The 20,664-nt window shown below is 40.3% G+C and overlaps 1 protein-coding gene across 3 annotated transcripts in view; it reads left to right on the top strand.

The window, feature by feature from the left end:
• Positions 1-18,837, top strand: part of APLF (aprataxin and PNKP like factor) — a 28,560-nt gene extending 9,723 nt beyond the window's left edge. For 2 of the 3 annotated variants that reach the window (XM_083435368.1, XM_083435366.1), the window contains exons 7-11: positions 1,200-1,600; positions 9,236-9,361; positions 10,861-10,907; positions 12,673-12,714; positions 17,810-18,837. In XM_083435368.1, coding sequence (XP_083291494.1) covers positions 1,200-1,600; positions 9,236-9,361; positions 10,861-10,907; positions 12,673-12,714; positions 17,810-18,018 — 825 coding nt within the window. In that variant the 3' untranslated portion in view covers positions 18,019-18,837. Of the gene's footprint in view, positions 1-1,199; positions 1,601-9,235; positions 9,362-10,860; positions 10,908-12,672; positions 12,741-17,809 lie in introns of all 3 variants that reach the window. The other variant, XM_083435367.1, reaches the window with a different exon arrangement.
• The last annotated feature ends 1,827 nt before the right edge of the window (positions 18,838-20,664 follow it).

The following is a 20,664-nucleotide window of genomic DNA, read 5'->3' as shown; positions in this document are numbered from 1 at the left end:
AATTCCAAATGGTTATCATTGGATGTGCAATTCAAGTGCTAGTGCACTGAGTTACGGGTATAGAGTAGCCTCCTGGAAAGCCAGTTGCCAGGAAAGAGAGAATTCCTTCCAGTTCAAATGACTTCATGATACATGGACAAATGTAGGTGGCAAATATTTTTTGTGACTTTGATTCTTGAAGTTGGAGTAGAGCCAAACAGCTTGATTTTAATTACAATTCCTTGGAAGTACGTATATCACATAGATTTTAATTGGTTTTATTTCCAAATAAGTTTGCTTAGAATTTCAACCAGAGGGCAACCGAAGTTATAGCTTGAGTTAGTGGATAGAACTATCACAGAATTTTGTGTGTGGTGTGAGATTTGGGAGCTGCAGAACTAAAATTGGCTGGCAAAGCCACATTAGCTTTTGTACTTCTGTGTATTACCCAAGAGAGATTCTATTAGAAGAATTGGATGTTTTCAGTTCATACTAATGAAAGCTAGTCACAAGAGAGATGTTCATGTCCAATCCTTCAACATCTACTTTGAAGATATACATATGTTTAATGTTGGTAACTTCAAATCCCAGTATTTTCTTGGCACAGTAGTGGAAATTATTCTTGAAACTCTTCCTGCAATACTAATTGGACATTTTTCAGTCAGCTGTGTTAAAGCATACAATGCAGGCTGTCTTTGAAGACACAGGTGGAAAGCTAAAGCTGCTCAGGTTAGCTTTGGAACTGTTTTTGCCCTTCTACTCTATCAAGCACAGAGGCATGCATGGTCTCTTTCAGTAATGCTTCAAGCCAACTTCATCTTTCCCAATTCAGATTCTTAATGCTGTAAATGTTGCTTTCTCTAAATATGGATGTAGTGCCCCCTGCTCTCCACATCTCCAAACCCTTCATCAAATCCCTTCTTTCAGGCCTGTGGCTTCATTTCAAGATAGCATGCATAGGATTGTAGCCATAATTGTGACCAAAGTTAAATACATATAACTATAGGCTCCCATTCATACCCTTGACTCTTCCTCCTGCCTTCTATTGTTTTCCTAATAGTTTATATTATAAGCTCAATGGGGACAGGGACTTGTTAAGCTTTTGCTCTATAAAATGCCATGTACATTGATGGATTAATCCAAGTTCATTAGGCACTATTCTTCTGCAGTGTGGTGGGCTGAAATCTGTTTCATGAATAATATCACACTTATTTCCACAGGATATAAAACACCTGTCTGCTGAACCTATTGTGAGAAAAATGGAAAAGAATGAAAGCAAAATGTTACCCCAAAGAGCTGTAAGCCCTACAGGGCAATGTAATCGTCAACTTCATAATAAAGAGTTACAGCTCAACACAGATGGACTCACTTGCCAGCCTGCTGAAATGGATACAACTAATAAAAATGAAAACAGTTTGGAGAATGTTAAATGTAATCCTGAGCAATTTCATCAGGACATGTCACAAACTCCAGTTCACCAGGGTGAGATTCAAGAGCTTCTTCGCAATCCGTCTACCGAGACAGGCAATTCTAATGTAACTGGAAGTCAAGATGTACCACAAAACACTAACAAAACCAGACACCAGAGGACAGCTTGCCTCTATGGGAGAAGCTGCTACAGGTAAAATCAAATTGTCAATCTCCTAAGTGAACTGATTCAGATAACCTCCTGCTGTATAGTAATGTAGTCTGTGGGCAGTGGAGGTCTTATATTACCAGCTTTTAGGTTAAAAGCCTGCTTTAATTAAGCTAGAGTGAGCAGATGAGTGGCAGATGAGAAGTGAATCTAGGGGATTTTATTGAGATAGATAGATAGATAAAGAGTGTGGTGCTCTGTTATGCAATATGCAGTTTAAAGGTAAAGGTAAAGGTACCCCTGCCCGTACGGGCCAGTCTTGACAGACTCTAGGGTTGTGCGCCCATCTCACTCAAAGAGGCCAAGGGCCAGCGCTGTCCGAAGACACTTCCGGGTCACGTGGCCAGCGTGACATCGCTGCTCTGGCGAGCCAGAGCCACACACGGAAACGCCGTTTACCTTCCTGCTTAGTAAGCGGTCCCTATTTATCTACTTGCACCCAGGGGTGCTTTCGAACTCCTAGGTTGGCAGGCGCTGGGACCGAACAGCGGGAGCGCACCCCGCCGCGGGGATTCGAACCGCCGACCTTTCGATCGGCAAGCCCTAGGCACTGAGGCTTTAACCCACAGCACCACCCGTGTCCCGAATATGCAGTTTAGGTAAATAAAAAACAATTTCCTCCAGGGAATAGAAACAGAATTCTACATGGCAATAATAGCATTGTAGCTTGTACTATGAATAGCCTTTAAAAAATTGTACTGAAGTTTTGGGGTGGAAGATAAAGTTTAACAAACATTGTGGTGCTAAACTTCTGCACTTGGATAAGGTCTATTGAGCTTAGTAGGCAGATCCGCAAATCTGGAAAAATTGTTCTTGCATTGCAAGTAAAATGAATATTGGAACAGAGCTTATCAACCATCTGCCAGGATGTACTGTTTGCTTAACTCGTAATGGCTATCATGTAACATGCACTGGGGACTGCAAGCGTTCTGAACATTTTATATACAGTTAGATAATCCTGGGGAAAGTCCTCCTTGAGTAGACAGAGACATATCTGATGTATTTGTAACAATGGGTGTATTATCTGTTATTCCTCAACATTCTATAAGTAATAATGAAAGGAAATCCAATCTGGATGCACTCCTGTGATAAAAGTGGATTGGAAGCAAGAAGGAATGGCATGCTGAAGAATTACTGAAATATCTTTTCAGGGTAAGAAAGAATAGGATATTTCAGGGTAAGAAAGAACAGGATATTAGTGTTCTGTCCTGTAAATCACCATAACCAGGGGGCTGCATTTAGAAGATACATGCTTGATTTAGTTTGTTTTTTTTTTTTAATAAATATTTTATTCGTTTTTGCATAAAAGACAACAAAGCAAAACAAAACAACAAACAATACACCAAAAACATACAGAATTACACAAACATAACATACTACAAAAAACAGAAATAAAAACAATCTTATCTTCATATTAATCTTGCATTAACTTGTTTCTCTGACTTCCCCGAGTCTCCCTTCCCTGTATTCCAATTCATACAATTAAACAACAAATCCCATTCCTCTGTCATAATTAACCTCTTTTCTGATTTGAATGTCTTAATATAGCTTATTCAATGCTTAGAACTTAGAATGTTGGGTCTTCTAATCCTTAAAATTTTACTCCAATAACCTTCTACATTCAATCTGATGTTATTTTAACATTCATTAATCTTGTAGTGTTTCTGTAAATAGTCTTTAAATTTCTTCCAATCTTCCTCCACCGTCTCTTCACCCTGGTCTCTGATTCTGCCAGTCATTTCTGCGGATTCCATATAGTCCATGACTTTCATCTGCCATTCCTCCAGCGTGGGTAATTCTTGTGTCTTCCAATACTTTGCAATAAGTATTCTTGCTGCTGTTGTGGCGTACATAAAAAATATCCTGTCTTTCATACGTACCTCTTGGTTGACCATGCCCAGGAGAAAGGCCTCCGGTTTCTTTGGGAATGTGTATTTAAATACTTTCTTCAGTTCATTATAGATCATCTCCCAAAAGGTCTTAATCCTTGGGCATGTCCACCAGAGATGAAAAAAGGTACCTTCAGTTTCTTTACATTTCCAACATTTGTTATCGGGCATATGATAAATTTTTGCTAGTTTGACTGGTGTTATGTACCATCTGTATATCATTTTCATAATATTTTCTCTTAGGGCATTACATGCCGTAAACTTTAGCCCAGTGGTCCATAACCGTTCCCAGTCGGCTAGCATTATGTTGTGACCCACATCTTGTGCCCATTTAATCATTACTGATTTCACTTCCTCATCCTGTGTATTCCATTTCAGCAGCAGATTATACATTCTTGACAATACCTTAGTTTTGGGTTCTAGCAATTCTGTTTCCAATTTTGATTTTTCCACCTGGAAGCCAATTTTTCTATCCAATTTATATGCCTCCATTATCTGATGATAGTGGAGCCAATCACGGACTTTACTTTTTAATTTGTCAAAACTCTGCAGTTTCAATTTATCTCCATCTTGTTCTAGTATCTCCCAATATTTTGGCCAATTGGCCTCCATATTGAGTTTTTTGACTGCTTTTGCTTCCATCGGAGATAACCACCTTGGAGTCTTGTTTTCAAAGAAATCCTTATATCTAATCCATACATTAAACAATGCTTTCCTGACAATGTGAATCTTAAACATTCTGTGAACTTTAACCTTGTCATACCATAAGTAAGCATGCCACCCAAACGCATTATTGAATCCTTCTAGGTCCAGTATATCTGTATTTTCAAGAAGTAGCCATTCTTTCAGCCAGCAAAAAGCTGCTGCTTCATAGTAAAGTTTCAAGTCTGGCAGGGCAAAGCCTCCTCTTTCCTTTGCATCTGTTAATATTTTAAATTTTATTCTTGGCTTTTTGCCCTGCCAGACAAATCTGGATATATCTTTCTGCCACTTCTTGAAACAGTCCATTTTATCAATAATCTGCAGTGTCTGGAACAAAAATAACATTTTTGGCAATACATTCATCTTTATCACAGCAATACGACCTAACAGTGAGAGTTTTAGATTAGACCATATATCTAGATCTTTTTTTATCTCCATCCAACATTTTTCGTAGTTATCCTTATATAAGTTCCCATTTTTTGAGGTCATAATAATTCCCAGATATTTCACTTTTTTCACCACTGTCAAACCTGTCTCATTCTGAAACCTTTCTTTCTCTTTTTCTGTTAGATTCTTTGTCAAAACCTTAGTTTTTGTTTTGTTGAGTTTAAAACCTGCTAATCGACCAAACTCTTGAATCAGTTCTAAAACCCTCTTCACACTGGACTCTGGCTCCTGCAATGTCAAAACCAAGTCATCTGCAAATGCTCTTAATTTAAATTGTTTAACTCCGACCTGTATCCCTCTTACCATCTGGTCCTTTCTAATCATATTCAGCAACACCTCCAGGACCGATATAAAAAGCAGAGGGGAAATAGGACAACCTTGTCGTGTTCCTTTTTCTATTCTGAACTCTTCAGTCAAAACATTGTTAACAATTAATTTTGCTTTTTGTTCAGAATAGATTGCACCTATACCATTTTCGAACTCTTGGCCTACCCCCATACTATGGAGATTCTTTTTCATAAAACCCCAAGAAATGTTATCAAAGGCTTTCTCCGCGTCCACAAATACTAAAGCTGCTTTTGTGTTTATTCTTTCCTGTAAAAGTTCCAAAATGTCAATTATATTCCTTACATTATCAGATAGGTGCCTTCCTGGGAGAAAGCCTGCTTGGTCCTTGTGAATCTCCTCCGCTAAAACCCTCTTTAATCTTCTAGCCAAAATGTCAGCAAAAATTTTATAATCCACATTAAGTAATGATATAGGTCGATAGTTCTTAAGTTGGTGTTTTTCCGATTCTGTCTTTGGTATGAGAGTCACAAAAGCTTCTTTCCACGTTTCTGGTGTCCTTTTCCCCTGTAATATGTCATTACATATATCCTTCAAGGGTTGAATTAGCCAGTCTTTCATTGATTTATAATATCTTGCCGTCAACCCATCAGGTCCTGGGGACTTGCCAAGTTTCATATTTTGGATGGCGCTCTCTACCTCTTGTTCTGTTATCCTGCAGCTCAATTTAAATTTACTTTCTTGAGATATTTCCGGTAGCCCATTTTCTTTCAAGAATTCCTCCATATCTGCTTCCTTCTGTGGTTGTTGTGAATAAAGCTGTTTAAAGTATCTTTGAAAGGCACTCCTAATTTCCACTGGGTTCTGAATAATTCTTCCTTCCTCTTCTAAATTTGTTATTGTATTCATTTTCTGTCTCTTCTTTATTTGCCATGCCAATAACTTTCCACATTTGTTTGCTGATTCGAAAGTTCTTTGTCTCATTTGTCTGACCTTCCATTCAATCTCTTGATTTATCATTTGCATGTATTGTACTTGATATAACTTTATCTCTCTCAAGATTTGTTGTGATTTTGGATTTGATCTCAGTCTTTTTTCACCTTCCTTAATCTTTTCCAATATCTTTTCTCTTTTTTCCTGTTGTAATCTCTTCTTGAGTGCGTTCTGTTGTATCAAAAATCCTCTCATAACAGCTTTACTTGCGTCCCATACAGTTCTTTTTTCCACCGTAGTGTTTAAATTTATCTCAAAATAGTCTTTCAGAGTTTTCTGGGCCTTCTTGGTTATTTCCTCATCTCTAAACAGAGAGTCATTCATCCTCCATCTGAAAGAACCAGTTGGTTGTAAGTTCATTACCATCTTTACAGCATTGTGGTCGGAGTAAGTCTTTGGGCAGATTTCTACTTTTTTTGTCTTTGGTGCCAGTCCTCTTGTGATCCAGATTTGGTCAATTCTTGTCCATGTCTTTTTGGCTTCAGAAAAGAAGGTTCCTTCTCTTTCTAAAGGATTTTTGGTTCTCCAGATATCCACCAAGTCCAGGTTATCAGTCAGTTCAAAAAAGGTTTTCGGTAGTCTCCCATCTTTGGTGACTACCTGCCGTTGTGCCTTGTCCATATTTGTAGAAACAACTCCATTCATATCTCCCATCAAGATCACATTGTACTCCAGATAGTCCATCAATGTCTCATGTAACTTTTTGAAAAATTCCGATTTTCCTTCGTTCGGTGCGTATACGCCAACAATCAGATATTTCTGTCCATGGTGTTGAATTTCAATTGCCAAATATCTTCCTTGTTCATCTTTAAAAATTAATTTTGGTGCTAGGCTCTCTTTTGCATATACCACCACTCCTCTTTTTTTAACTTTGTCCGATGAAATGAACTCTTGACCTAGTCTTTTATTAATTAGAATTTTTCTATGGAGCCTGGTTACATGTGTTTCCTGTAAACAAATCAAGTCCAATTGTTCTTTTTTTAAAATGTGAAAAATTGATTTTCTCTTAGAAACCACGTTTAGACCGTTACAGTTCCAGCTTAATAGTTGCAGAGACATCTTGAAATTGGTCTGCTATATTCCTCCAGTAGCTCCCAATGTGTCTTCTTTCTCTTCTGGTCCCGGTGGTGTCGTCTTGTCCAAATCCAAGATTGCTTTAGCTATATCTCTCCTTTTTCTCTCTTGTGTATCGGACGGGTCTTGGTCTTTAAAGAATTCCTTCTGTAAGTCCTCCTCGTAGTCCTTTAAAAATCTGTCTTTATCTTCCACTGATTTTATTTTTATTTTCCTTCCTTTTATACTAAACGAAAGCCCTTCAGGGAACTCCCACCTAAAGATGATGTTGTTCTTTCTCAGCTGTGTGACCAAGTCTCTGTAGCTAGATCTGAGGTCTAAGAGATGTTTGGGGATGTCCCTGAACAATTCCACTCTTGATTCACCAACTTCCAAAGGCCTTTGGAAATGTAGTCCCAAAATTTTATCTCTCTCCTCTTTAGATCCAAAGGTGACCAAACAGTCTCTTGTCTTGATTCTCCTGCTTGTTTTACCCAGTCGGAAAGCACTTGCTATTTTGATTTCTTCTTTATCCAGATCCAGTTTCCAGAAATCTGCAAATTCCTGTGCAAGAAATTCCTTAAGACCTTCTTTTTCAATTTCTGGCAAGGATCTGATCCTGAGATTCGTTTGTTTATCTTTTAATTCAAGCATGGAAAATCTTGTTCTATAGTCCTCAAGTTGTCTGTTAATCGGTGGTATTTTTTCTTCTGTGGCCTCTGCAGCTGCTTTAGCTTCTTCTGCAATTTTCCTTGTTTTTGATGATTCCTGCAATAATTGCTGAATTAAATTCGTATTTTGTTTAATACAAGCTGTATTTTGATCTATTTTAGAAGATGTCTCTGACAGCTTTTTGTTTGTTTCTACAACCTCCTCTGTCAATTTATTTAATGATTCTTGAATTTTTGCAAATCCTGTATTGAAAAGGTCCTCAGTTGAAGACATAGCTTTTGGTTTAGGTTGTACAGATGCACCTCCAATTGGGTCAGGTATAGAGGCTCTTCTTCCTGAGTAAAAGGTTTTCCCAGATCTTGTAGTCTTCTCCTGCAGCTGGTCTACTTTTCCCTTATCACTTGCCATACCACAGCAACTTATTTCAAGGTCACTCTCAGCTGAGGCTAGCTGTCAGACTTGAAGTCAAAACAGTGGAAAGTCCCCAGTCACTTTCCCAGCTGCAGCAAGCTGTCAGATTTTAAAACCAAACAGTGGAAAATTCCCAGTTGCTTTCTGTTTCTTTGTATCAGTCTTTGTAACAATCCTTATGTCCACCAGGGGGATACAATAGCCCCTGGGAACAATGGCTCCCGTCTTCTCCTTCTCCTTCCCAGCAACTTTGCAGCTAATTCCTCCCAGTAACAAGACTTAAACAGTCTCAGCTTTTAACAGTATAATCCAGTTTGCAGAGCTTAAAATCTCAGAGTCTCTCTCCGCAGTCCCTCCTTTACCCTGTGTTTTCAGATTGACAGATCAGAGCCGGGCGCGCCGGGCGGTGGTTTTGGGCGCGCCGGGCGCGCCGGGCGGTGGTTCCCCCACAGTCAGCTCTTTCTTACGCAGGCAATACAGTTTCCAGTCCTTCCCCCCCTTTTCCCTGCCACTTAGGGGGGGAAAAGATCCTTATCAAAACGCCAGATTCCGTTTCTTCAAAAGCACTTTTAAAGGTTTGGCACGCAAAAGTCTTTGTTTCCAGCTATATACAGAGCGGAAGGCTGACTTCCTGGTTAAACCTTACCGCTTCGGTTCTAATTTAGCTTGCTTTTTTAACTTGCCAAATCCAAAAGTTCCTTAATTTGTTTCTTTCCCTTTTAAAATTTGTAATTCTCCTACTCACGGAAAGTTCTTTTATAATCCAATTTGTCCCAAGAAGAAGTTGAGCGCTCCTCCGATCACGGCTGTGCGACGTCTCTCCGAAAAAGAAGCGATTGACTCTCAGCACCGCGTTACCCCCTCCACACTCCGGAGCTCTTCCTGAGCCCCAGAAACGTTTTAGGGGATCGCTGTTGGTGCCCGCCGAGTCCCACGGACGTAGGCTTCCTCCGCCTACGTTTTCAGGGGTTCACCACGTCGCCGTAGCGGTAGAACCCTGTTTTTTTCGGAGCTCCCCCTCCGGTGCTCAGCAGGGGGCCGCCATGATCGCTGGCGCTCAACTCGGAAGTCCCGATTTAGTTTGTTGCATGGCATTGCATTTTTCTAGCTCTATTTATATGAATTACATATTTTCAGTATAGCTTATGGTGTCTTTTTAATTTCACAGGAAAAATCCTATACATTTTCAGCAGTTCAGTCACCCTGGAGATAGTGATTATCATGATACGGAATCTGTAACTCAAGCTGACAATGATAACAGACCTGAATGCCCTTATGGAACTGCTTGCTACAGGTTAGAAATTTTGCCTACTACAAATTATTACTTTTAATATTTTAAGAGAGGGCATGTACTTATATCTCTGGAATTTTATTTTAAATTGTGATCATTAAATATTTCAAACCTATCCTGACATTTGATGTGTCAAATGTGCCTTATAATGATAAGCTTAAAAACACCTGGTGAATATATTACCTTTGCAGATAAAATTTTAATTACAGCTTTGTCTAAACTGTTGTTAAGGGCTGTGAAACCATGGCAAACCATAGATAACAGTTCTGGATGGTTTTACAAAGTGCCTTATACAAAGTGATAGAAGCAGGGCTTTTTTCAACCTGAACTTGCTGGAACTTAGTTCTGGCACCTGACAGGTGGGTGCCATTGCCATTATAAGAGAACAAGGAAGGAGTTCATTGTGAGTTCTGGCACCTCATTTTCTAGAAAAATAGCACTGGATAGAAGTACAGTAATCACTTTCCACAACTGGGACACCATTTCCTGAGTTGACTAGACCCAACAGAAGATGAGTGTAGGTTCTCAGAAAAGTTCGACTTGGCAGCACCAGAAAGATGTACCCAGAAAATGAGACTTGGCACACCACTTTCGAAGAACCACATGTAACTCTAAAAAGGCAACTCTAGGGCAAGGGGAGATTAGGGTGGGGGGAGATTATGGGTTGTATCTGGTGGTTGCATGACCTGCAACCTATCTTTCTCTTCCCCTCCTATCCTTCCACTACCACTTCACAAGGTTCCTCTGCCCCATTTCAGGAGATTTCCCCCACCCCCTCCACACACAAGCACACCACAGCCCTGTACAACAAATCCCACACAGTTCATGAGCCCTTCCTAAGCCTCTGGAGAAGATTTTCAGGGCTGCAGAGGAGAAGGAGGCTTGGGAAGAAAAAAAATAGTAGTCTGAATTGCCTTCTGCAACCAGTAGATATAATTTTGTTTTGCAAGTGCAAATTACACAATACATTGATTTAAAAAACCACATACAGTAAAACCACATAGTTGATTGGTTTACATTCAAGGCCTCTTAGAAGTAATTTAATTTTCCTGTTTTTTAAATACTCAATACTTTGTACTGTATACCCTCTTAATCTTTCCATTTTTGATAGATATGTACATCATTCTTCAATACATTTAGATTGTCCAACAATAAAAACTTAAACTAAGGGCTCAGACTGAAATTTTATTCATCTGGAAGTGAGAAAACAAACCTCCAGTTTGATTAAGCAGCATTGTACTTGTCCTCCCTTTTTAACAAAGATGAAAATCATTTATTTTGCCTGCCTTTTTTCTTTCTCTCCCTGAAAGGATCAGTTAAACACTTTGAAGTTACAGTACACAAAATAACTGATTTCCCCTCCCTCTTAAACACAACCCCCTGGAGCATTATGGTTGTAGCTTTCAGTGGTTAGAAAATATTATTAAAGTTATGAAGACTCTACAATGGGAAGTTCAGGTTTCATCTCTTACCCCCCCCCCCCCCCCGCCTTTTCTTTGCAGGAAAAATCCACAGCACAAGCTGGAATACAAACACACTGTACCACCAGGTAAAGTGCTTTGGTTTCATTATATAGGAAATGTAGAGTCTATATCTGTTAATACAACTGAGTGAGGACGAACAAACAGTGGGCGTAGCTGGTGCTCAGCACGCTCATAAAAAGGGATGCTTTTCGTTGTTAAGATTTTCAAGCTAAAAATTAAACTAGCCAACAAAATCAAATGCTCAAATGGTACAAATATAATGCAGCTGTATTGCAGCTGAGATACAAGAACCTGTCCATACCTATATGCAGTAACGTAACTATTTCTCAGAGTTTAAATGGGTTTGCAGCGCAGTCCTTTGCATGTTCACTCAGAAGTAAGTCCGACTGTGTTTGGTGGGATGTGCCCCCTTATGTGTATGTAGGATTGAAGTCTTACAGTGTGATCCTATACACATTTACAGTGGTGCCCCGCAAGATGAATGCCTCGCAAGACGGAAAACCCGCTAGACGAAAGGGTTTTCCGTTTTTCGATGCGCTTCGCAGGACGAATTTCCCTATGGGCTTGCTTCGCAAGACGAAAATGTCTTGCGATTCTTGAGATTTTTTTTCACTTCCCACCCCCTTTTTCTAAGCCGCTAAGCCGCTAATAGCCTTTTAGCAGCTAATCCGCTAATCCCTTAAGCCTTTAATAGCCGCTAAACCGCTAATAGCGCTAATCCGCTAAGCCGCTAATAGGGTTGCTTCGCAAGACGAAAAAACCGCTAGACGAAGAGACTCGCGGAACGAATTAATTTCGTCTTGCGAGGCACCACTGTACTTTGAAATAAGTCCATCTGAGGAGGTTACTTGCTCCTCAGTAAGTGTGCTCAGATAGCAGTCTTGGACCTTCTCCTTCCCCCAGGCTTTTAGGCAAATTGCTTTTGAAAGTCTGCTTTCAAAGACAGCCAACAGTATGGCAAACGTGGTGCATGCCTATTGTTCAAAGAAAAAAGGGGGGGATCCCATAGGGCTATTGCAAGCACCTTGCGTAAGTAATAATTCGATTCTGTGAATGGAGCAGTGTCCATGCTCACAGTACAGGCATCATACATGGGGCCTTGGTTCAAAGGCTTATATGTTTACCCAAAAATCTCATATAGCCAAAATTACATTTGGAGCCGCCTCGTGGCCAGCCAGACCATCTTTTATATGGCAGCTAGTGGGGGCAGAGTGGAGATCAGAGGTGGGATGAAGCTGGAAGCCCCAAGCAGACCTGGTGCTTTTCACACTGGATCTGCTTAAGGTTTCCAGCTTCCTCCCACCTCCCATCCTTCCTCTCTTCAGCCCACGTTTAACCCCGTATGGTTGAAATAGTGTGTGTTAAATGTGCAGAAGATGCAAGTTCCCTGCTCAGGACTTTCTTACCTCTTCTTTTCCTTTGCCACCCCCTGTACCTCTCAAAAGTCTTGGGGGAAAGCCATGACTGTTTAAACTGGTATGATACTGCTTTGAATGTGTGTTGCAGGTGGGGCCTTGGATGAAAATCACACACACACATACACATACACACACTGCCATTAGCTAAGGAAGAAAGCCCCTATAGGTGTCAAAGGACGGGTTTGGGGTTTGTTTGGTTTTTTGACCCAGGGCTAATAGCAGCTGGGGGTGTGTTCATTGGGATTGCAGCTGAGGAGAGAAGGATTAAGCATCTCCCCATGCACTGTGGTCCCATTGAAAATTACCCACTTCCGAGAACTTCCTGTGTAGTTCGGTTCTCAGATACTATTAAAATATGGAACGGTTCATTTCTAATGTTGCCTTGGTAATGGTATTTTTTTTGTTTCTTTAGAACCTGAGAGGAGGCAGACAAGACCGAAGGCTATTAAAAAAGGTTAGGATACTGTGTATTTCCAAATGGTACAGGATAAATAGCTCTGAGTAATTTCTCATGTACTTTCTGTAAGCAGACAACTTGCAGAGGGTTGGTTTCTCTTTGAAATAAGATTTACTTTGAACAATATTAATAAGAAAATATACAGGAGCAAATTATGGATTTGCTTTTACAGCCCACCTTTCTTCAATCCTGGAACTTGAGGGTGTTTACTGGTGGTCTCCGTGGAGTCAGCCACTGCTGAAACCCAGAACTGCCCTAGCTAGGACCTCTCCTGCATTTAAAGAAGAGTGGAGCTCTTCTTATCATTCATTTGTATATTGCTGGGTGTCCACAGTGCTAATCCTAATATTCAAATATTCTATATGATTAATACAACAAGCTTGACTTAAAAAAGCTTTGTAAAGGAACAGTGGGTCCCTACTGAATTCACATACAAAGACATGGGGTGGGATTCAGCTAATGAGTCCCATCAGAAGCGCTTTATAAGGAGTTCCACTTTCACAATGGAGCTTCCCCACCTCCTGTGAGGCTCCTCACAGGGTCTCTGCCATGGGGGCATATTCACCTAGTGCTTTTCCAGCTGCATTGACTCCCGGCGGAGTACAGGGTCAGATTTAAGGTGCTGTTTTTGACTTTTAAAGCCCTTCACGGCCTAGGACCCTCGTACCTACGGGATCGCCTCTCCTGGTATGCCCCACGGAGGACATTAAGGTCCATATATAGCAACACCCTAGAGGTCCCGGGCCCTAAGGATGTTAGATTAGCCTCAACCAGAGCCAGGGCCTTCTCAACACTGGCTCCGGCCTGGTGGAACGCTCTGTCTCATGAGACCAGGGCCCTGCAGGATCTGATCTCTTTCCGCAGGGCCTGTAAGACAGAGTTGTTCCGCCTGGCCTTTGGCTCAGAATCAGTTTGATTCCCTCCCCCTTTTTTCTTTTTCCTTTCTCCTCCTATGATGAGATTGCTCCCTAATTGTTTTAATATTGTATCTTAATCTTTTAAATTGTATTTTAATCAACTTGTTTTTATTATTGGTTGTTAGCCGCCCTGAGCCCGGTCTTGGCTGGGGAGGGCAGGTAAAAATAAAAATTTATTATTAAAAAAAAATATTATCTTGCAGCCACATAGAGTTCCATCAACCTTTATTACACACTGCAATACACAATGAACCAGAGTTCATATTTCCCTATGAATCATCTCACTGGGAAGGGGAGGTGTCACCTCTTACATACCCAACTGATCGCTGTGCTATGCAGGAGAGGGCCTCCAGTAGTTACAATCTCATCAGGAAGTTGGTTCGTGTGATGTAGCTGCACCTACCCATTTGAACTCCTCCCATTATATATCACTTTCTTTTCTGTGCCTCTTGAAGACCACCCTCTTCCAACAAGTCTTTTAAGTAGATTTTTTTAATCATAGTCTTTATCTGTATTCACCTGGGAATTTAATTTGTATATGGTTTTTATTTATTATTTTGAATAACTTTGGAATATTTCATGTGAAGCACTTCATAAATTAAGCAATTATTTTTTTTAAAGGTAAGTGTGACCACCAAAGAAGAAAGAGGAGCAATGGCTAGAAAACCTTTGGTTCATTAGTTCATTCACCCTTATTAGGAGACCAGTTGCTTAGTGAGTACAGTGGTACCTCGGGTTAAGAACTTAATTTGTTCTGGAGGTCCGTTTTTAACCTGAAACTGTTCTTAACCTGAAGCACCACTTTAGCTAATGGGGCCTCCTGCTGCTGCGCAATTTCTGTTCTCATCCTGAAGCAAAGTTCTTAACCCGAGGAACTATTTCTGGGTTAGCGGAGTCTGTAACCTGAAGCGTCTGTAACCCGAGGTACCACTGTATAGGGAACTGCCAGGTTTTTGAAGCATTTTCAGAGGGCAGCATCAAACACACAGCACTGACGCTTCCCAATCTTTTATTTTGTTATTGTCACCATGATACCACTTTTAGGTTCCCCATCCTAAATACGCCTGGAAGGACTAATTGGCTAAAGAATCTCTGCAGTCCTGCTACAGTAGTTTTGATTTATATAGCAAATTGTAAAAGCTGTTCTTAGGAACATTGCGAAGAGAATGTGCTGCATTCTCATTTCAAGACTGTTGACATAAATGTGTCTTTTATTTAAAAGCGCATGGTCATAGCAGCATGCTAAGGAAATAGAATTCCATTTTGAATATAACATTTGTCTTAACAATGCTCTGGAAATTAAGAGGGATGATCTGATGCTATGACTGAAAGCTCATTTACTTGAGTATGTTCCACTCATACAGGTTTTGACTAACTTTAAAAAAAGTACATACTGTATGTTTAGTGTCATGTATCTGCTCATTTAAATCAGCGTTTATGGTCACTGATGGTTAGTCTTCAGCAGTAATCTTGACTGCATATGGTATAAATAGCACCAGTGTAGTAGCTCAGTAAAAGATAATATGATTGTTGTTGTTGTTTAGTCATTTAGTCATGTCCGACTCTTCGTGACCCCATGGACCAGAGCACGCCAGGCACTTCTGTCTTCCACTGCCTCCCACAGTTTGGTCAAAATAATATGATGAGGGTATTTCAAATATTTTTGCAGGCCTACAGAAAACCTGGCAAAATCTATTCACTCTCAACAGTTAGAAGGCTTCTGCTTTGCAAGGCAGAATAGAGACTGATGGTCATTCAGGTTAAAACCTGAGTACAGTGGTACCTCGGGTTAAGTACTTAATTCGTTCCGGAGGTCCATTCATAACCTGAAACTGTTCTTAACCTGAAGCACCACTTTAGCTAATGGGGCCTCTCACTGCCGCTGCGCCGCCGCCACACGATTTCTGTTCTCACCCTGAAGCAAAGTTCTTAACCCAAGGTAATATTTCTGGGTTAGCGGAGTCTGTAACCTGAAGTGTATGTAACCCGAGGTACCACTGTACATCTTTACTCAGAAATGTGAAGGCCCAAGAGGGGAAAACCACATGCACGCAAAAAGATTTCCACCATTTTTTCTAAAGCCTCCTTCCCCAGCCTGGAAACTTGAACTATGACATTTAAAAGGATATAGAAGCAAGTTTCAACCCAGGCAAACCTTCCATTTTTAGAAATCCATGATAAATATGAGAACCACAACGAAGCAGAAATCAGTAGCTGAGAAAATAAGGCTACTTAAATTTAAAGTAGTATTCATAGAGTCTTGATCTCTCCTGTTGCTTTTTCTCAGTTCTTTTTATTGGAAATGATTGCTTTATGTCTGCTTAATACTGGAGCACTGGGGAAGATAGTATCCACAGGATATAATACTTTTCCTTTTGTACTATAATATTGATTTCTCCTGTTTTTATTGGTTTGCCTGCTCATAAACTGCTAAAATGAGATACCAGATTCCTTACAATTTAGCAGCTTGTAGAAGCTTGCGGCTCCATTTGTCACAATAACAGTTTAAAAAGTCAGTTCAGTTTGTACTTCTAGTCTGAATAAGCCATACTTTTAATATGCCAAACATGATCTTTTAATGGCAAATCAAGTAATACATAATACAGTTTATGTTCCTAAAGTAACAAAGAGAATTTGATCTCTAAAGGACACTTGACAGCTGTATCAGGTTATCTGTGAGAAATGTGCTGATTCCTGGACATTTGTTTGTTAACATTGACAATTCAAGTCTATGAAATTGTAGTGCAAGACATGTGAAAATACGTTAGCTGTGTGTACCTTGCATTGAAAAGGACCACCAGTTTAGCATGGGAAGTAGTTGTTGGTAAATAGTTCTTGTAAGGCCCCTTTCCTGAATATCTTCCTTACAACTTTTCAGCTACGCTTCTTTCATTTTCAGTCTATAATGGGTAATAGTGAGTTAGCAGAAGGTCCCCTGTCAGTCCCCTGCCCTTTCCTAAAATTCACTCTAGTGAAGGAGGTTAGTGTTAGAAAAGGCAGAGGCATCTAGATGCTCCAGCCCATGTGTTCATGTAGCTAGGAGTTTTTTTGTCAGGACATAGAAGGTTCTGCTATCACTGGGAAACTCCCAGTTCCAGGAGCCAGTGTGGTTCAGAGCGGTAGTCTCGTAATCTGGGGAACCGGGTTCGCGTCTCCGCTCCTCCACATGCAGCTGCTGGGTGACCTTGAGCCAGTCACACTTCTTTGAAGACTCTCAGCCCCACTCACCTCACAGAGTGTTTGTTGTGGGGGAGGAAGGGAAAGGAGAATGTTAGCCGCTTTGAGACTCCTTAAAGAGAGTGAAAGGCGGGATATCAAATCCAAACTCTTCTTCTTCTATGATAGCCATGTTGAAATATATGAAGGGATGTCACATGGAGGAGAGAGAAAGGTTGTTTTCTGCTGCTCCAGAGAAGCGGACACGGAGCAATGGATCCAAACTACAAGAAAGAAGATTCCACCTAAACATTAGGAAGAACTTCCTGACAGTAAGAGCGGTTCGACAGTGGAATGTGCTGCCAAGGAGTGTGGTGGAGTCTCCTTCTTTGGAGGTCTTTAAGCAGAGGCTTGACAACCATATGTCAGGAGTGCTCTGATGGTGTTTCCTGCTTGGCAGGGGGTTGGACTCGATGGCCCTTGTGGTCTCTTCCAACTCTATGATTCTATGATTCTTCTTCTTCTCTCTGACTTTAATCGATGTCCACACCATGCAAGCATCCAGGATTTAAAGCTGCTGCTGTAATCCCTACCACCATGCCATCAGGATAAATTTTAGCAAAGGGCAGTAGAAAGTGTTGGTCGGCAGCAGAATTGCTGGACCTGCGACAGGCCCAGCACAAGTTGGACCCAGACTTGAGTGGAATTGTAGGCTTGGCTCATACGATATACGATATCTTTATTGTCCTTGTCCCATGCAGACCTTGATTGTCCCATCAATGACCTTGATTTACAAATTTTGGACAAATTTTCATATTGTTGCTCATATTGACTAACGTGTAGCATCTTACACTCGTATAGCAAATTTAACTGTAAAGTAATTTGTGCTGGGAAGATCAAATGTTAAGTGATATGATTTAGTTGATACATTTCAGATATTAAATAATATTGTGGTCTTACACCACTATCATTCTAGTTTTTAATCTTCTTTTGAGGGTGTTGTCTTTTTTACTCTACAGGAAGAAGTGTTTTGGATGATGAGAGTGATAATGATGGTGAGCCCAATGAATACAATTTGAATGACAGCTTTATAGATGATGAAGAGGAAGAAGAGTGTGACCCTACTGATGAAGACTCTGACTGGGAGCCAGATTTTGAAGACAAGGATGATGAGGATGTTGCCACACTTCTGAAAGAAGCACAGAAGATTGTTAAAAGCAATAAGTAGTTGTACATGTATCGCAAATGTAGTGCACAATTCAGTTGAAATACATGAAACGTCCTGAATTCAGTTTGGTTTAAATGGTTCACTTTAACCCTTAAATCAAGTTGGCATAAATGTCCTCTTGATTCTGTCCCTTGCATTTAAGAAGACAAGAGGCAATTTGGAAGACAGTCATAATAATTTATTGATACCAAATTATATCTCAATATATTGAGACCAAATAGATTGTTTAATGAAGAAAAATATATTGGTCCGGTTGAGAGAGGTTACTCCAACCCAATTAGTGTGAAGGGGATGAAAGCATTTAAATCTGGCTCAATAGTGCCAGTTGAGTGGTAATTTCCCTTCTAAGAATAGTGGTTTAGATGAGCCTTTACCTCGAAATCATCTCTTAAATTTTGCACTCATGTATACTTAATTTATGTAAACCTTAAATGCTGTTTCCTCACAGCTGGTAATGTCTGAGAGAAGGTCATGTATTTTGAGTTGTAACACTTAACACTACTGATTTTAATGCCTGATGTACTGTGCCACATACGGTGTTGAGGCTTAAACTAGGAAGTTTTTATTTACATTACTAAAATTCATCTTCATGTTAAATGAAGGGAACATTATGTTGCATATACGTAATCATCATATACACTAGGTCATGACAGCTTTAGATGGGCAGTTAAACAAAGTTGGAATTTGGTTCATTAGCTGCCAAACTGGTAACCAGGCTGTAAACAATCACTGTCTTTCATATTCCAGCTAATACTACAAACGGCATTTGTTTTCTCTCTGTATTTCAGAATAATGTTTATAAATTTATGATGAAAGCAATTATGTCCCAAATCTCTTTCCAGTATTTTTGTTCTTCTAAAAGTGGTTGTACAATACTACGACGCTCTGTTTCTTTACTCTGAAACATAAATCCCAGGTGACTTGGCTTTGCACTAGAATCTGAGGCACAGGTTTGTCTGTAAAAACACTGATTTACATTTAAATATGCTGTGTAGATATTGAACATGAAAGTCTTTTTGAAAAGTAAACAAATCAATATTGTCACTAGCCCTGGGTAAATAGCAATTCCCCCAGGTAAACAGGCAAGTGGCAGCAACATTTCACCCCTCACTGCAGCAGTACATGTTTTAGATTCCAGAAGAGTGTTTTGCACAGCTGTTAAGGGCAAGAGAGTCAGTCTTTTCATTTTAATGACTTTTTCCAAGTTGAGGAAAGAGTGTTGCAGAGCAATCCCAATATTAACATTTTGTTCACACAATAACTTCATCCAAACTAGGGATAATGTGCCTCTCTTGTAATCAGTAGGTCCTCCCCAAAGAAACTTGGGTAACCAATTGCACAGAGCACTTGACAGAATCCTGCAGATAGTGCTCCTTCATATAACTTTGTGAACAAGATGGAGAAAGAAAAATGGCTCTGTTATTATTTTTCTTTAATTGTTAGTTGTCCTGAGAATGCTTCTGATTTAACATTTTAACTAGTGAGTGGATTGACCTAACGGTAGGATGTGAGTGCTGCCACGGAGAGGGACCCATACAGAGCAGAGGTAGTCAGTGAGGTGCCCTTTAAGTGTTGCTGGACTCCCATCATACTTGATCATTGGCCATGTTGGTTACTTCTGATAGGAAGTTCAAGCAGTGACCATTTTGCATGTGGCCAATTGACGCACGGCCGCTGGTGCACAGGCCCTTTTGGACCAGGAAGAGGGCAGAACACAAGGTGGGTCAGGCTTACAGCACTCTGCTGATCCGTGTGGGGGACAGGAACGGAACCCCTGTGCAAAGTGGTCTCTGCCTGTAATCAAGTAGGTGCTGTTCTGTATGCATGAAGGAAATGATTAAACGAGCTTTGATTTTGCAGATATATTATTCCACCTCTCCCCGCCAATCTCAGCAGTGAAAGATTTCAGGTGTTTCAGCACAAACCTTGAGGGTGGTGCCCTTGGAATAAAGGTCCCCAGAGAGGGTGGTGTCTTTGTGACATATGTTTTCATTTATGCTGAGATGATACTGTGAGCTTTTCCATCTTAATGGTCTAACAGATCTTGTTTTCTAGAGGGTTCCCAAAGCCGTAATTTTGGTTTCAGCACAGAGAACAAGTCACTCCTCTGTGTGTTCTCAGTCTGCACATGAGACACTCCCAGGTCTGTTGTACTCTCATGTTCACCTATGACATTCCTTCCAGTTGGAGGAGACTTCCCCTCTTTTTGCTTCTGGAGCATCTCTACAGAACAAAACGCACTTTCTGGTTACAGCTGACCAGTTTGCCTTCACTTTACTGTACATTATTACATTGTGTAAACAAAAAACTGATAACCAGGACAAAACCAAATTAGAACTGCAATTAACTTAGAAGTGAAGTCAGCAGCATTACAGTGACAGGATGATGGCCTTCAGCCATGTCCCGACTACAGAAGAAAGTGGAAACTTGAAAACAGTGCAATGATAAATAACCTGAAGATAGTTCCAAATGATGGAAAATCATCTCTAGCTATGTGGGTGGGTATGTATGTATGTACTTAGTTATTTGCTTACTATCTTACCACCATTCATCAAAAGATCTTAGGGTGATTCACAGGAGAAAAATACAAGATATTCCATGTATGATGTTGCTGGTCAGGTGGGGAAGCTTTCACTTGACTGCAAG

The sequence above is a fragment of the Podarcis tiliguerta genome, assembly GCF_965153285.1.
Source record: "Podarcis tiliguerta genome assembly, chromosome: 3".
NCBI classification, from domain to species: domain Eukaryota; kingdom Metazoa; phylum Chordata; class Lepidosauria; order Squamata; family Lacertidae; genus Podarcis; species Podarcis tiliguerta.
The sequence above is the reverse complement of the archived record's forward strand: the minus strand, read 5'-3'. Positions and strand labels throughout refer to the sequence as shown.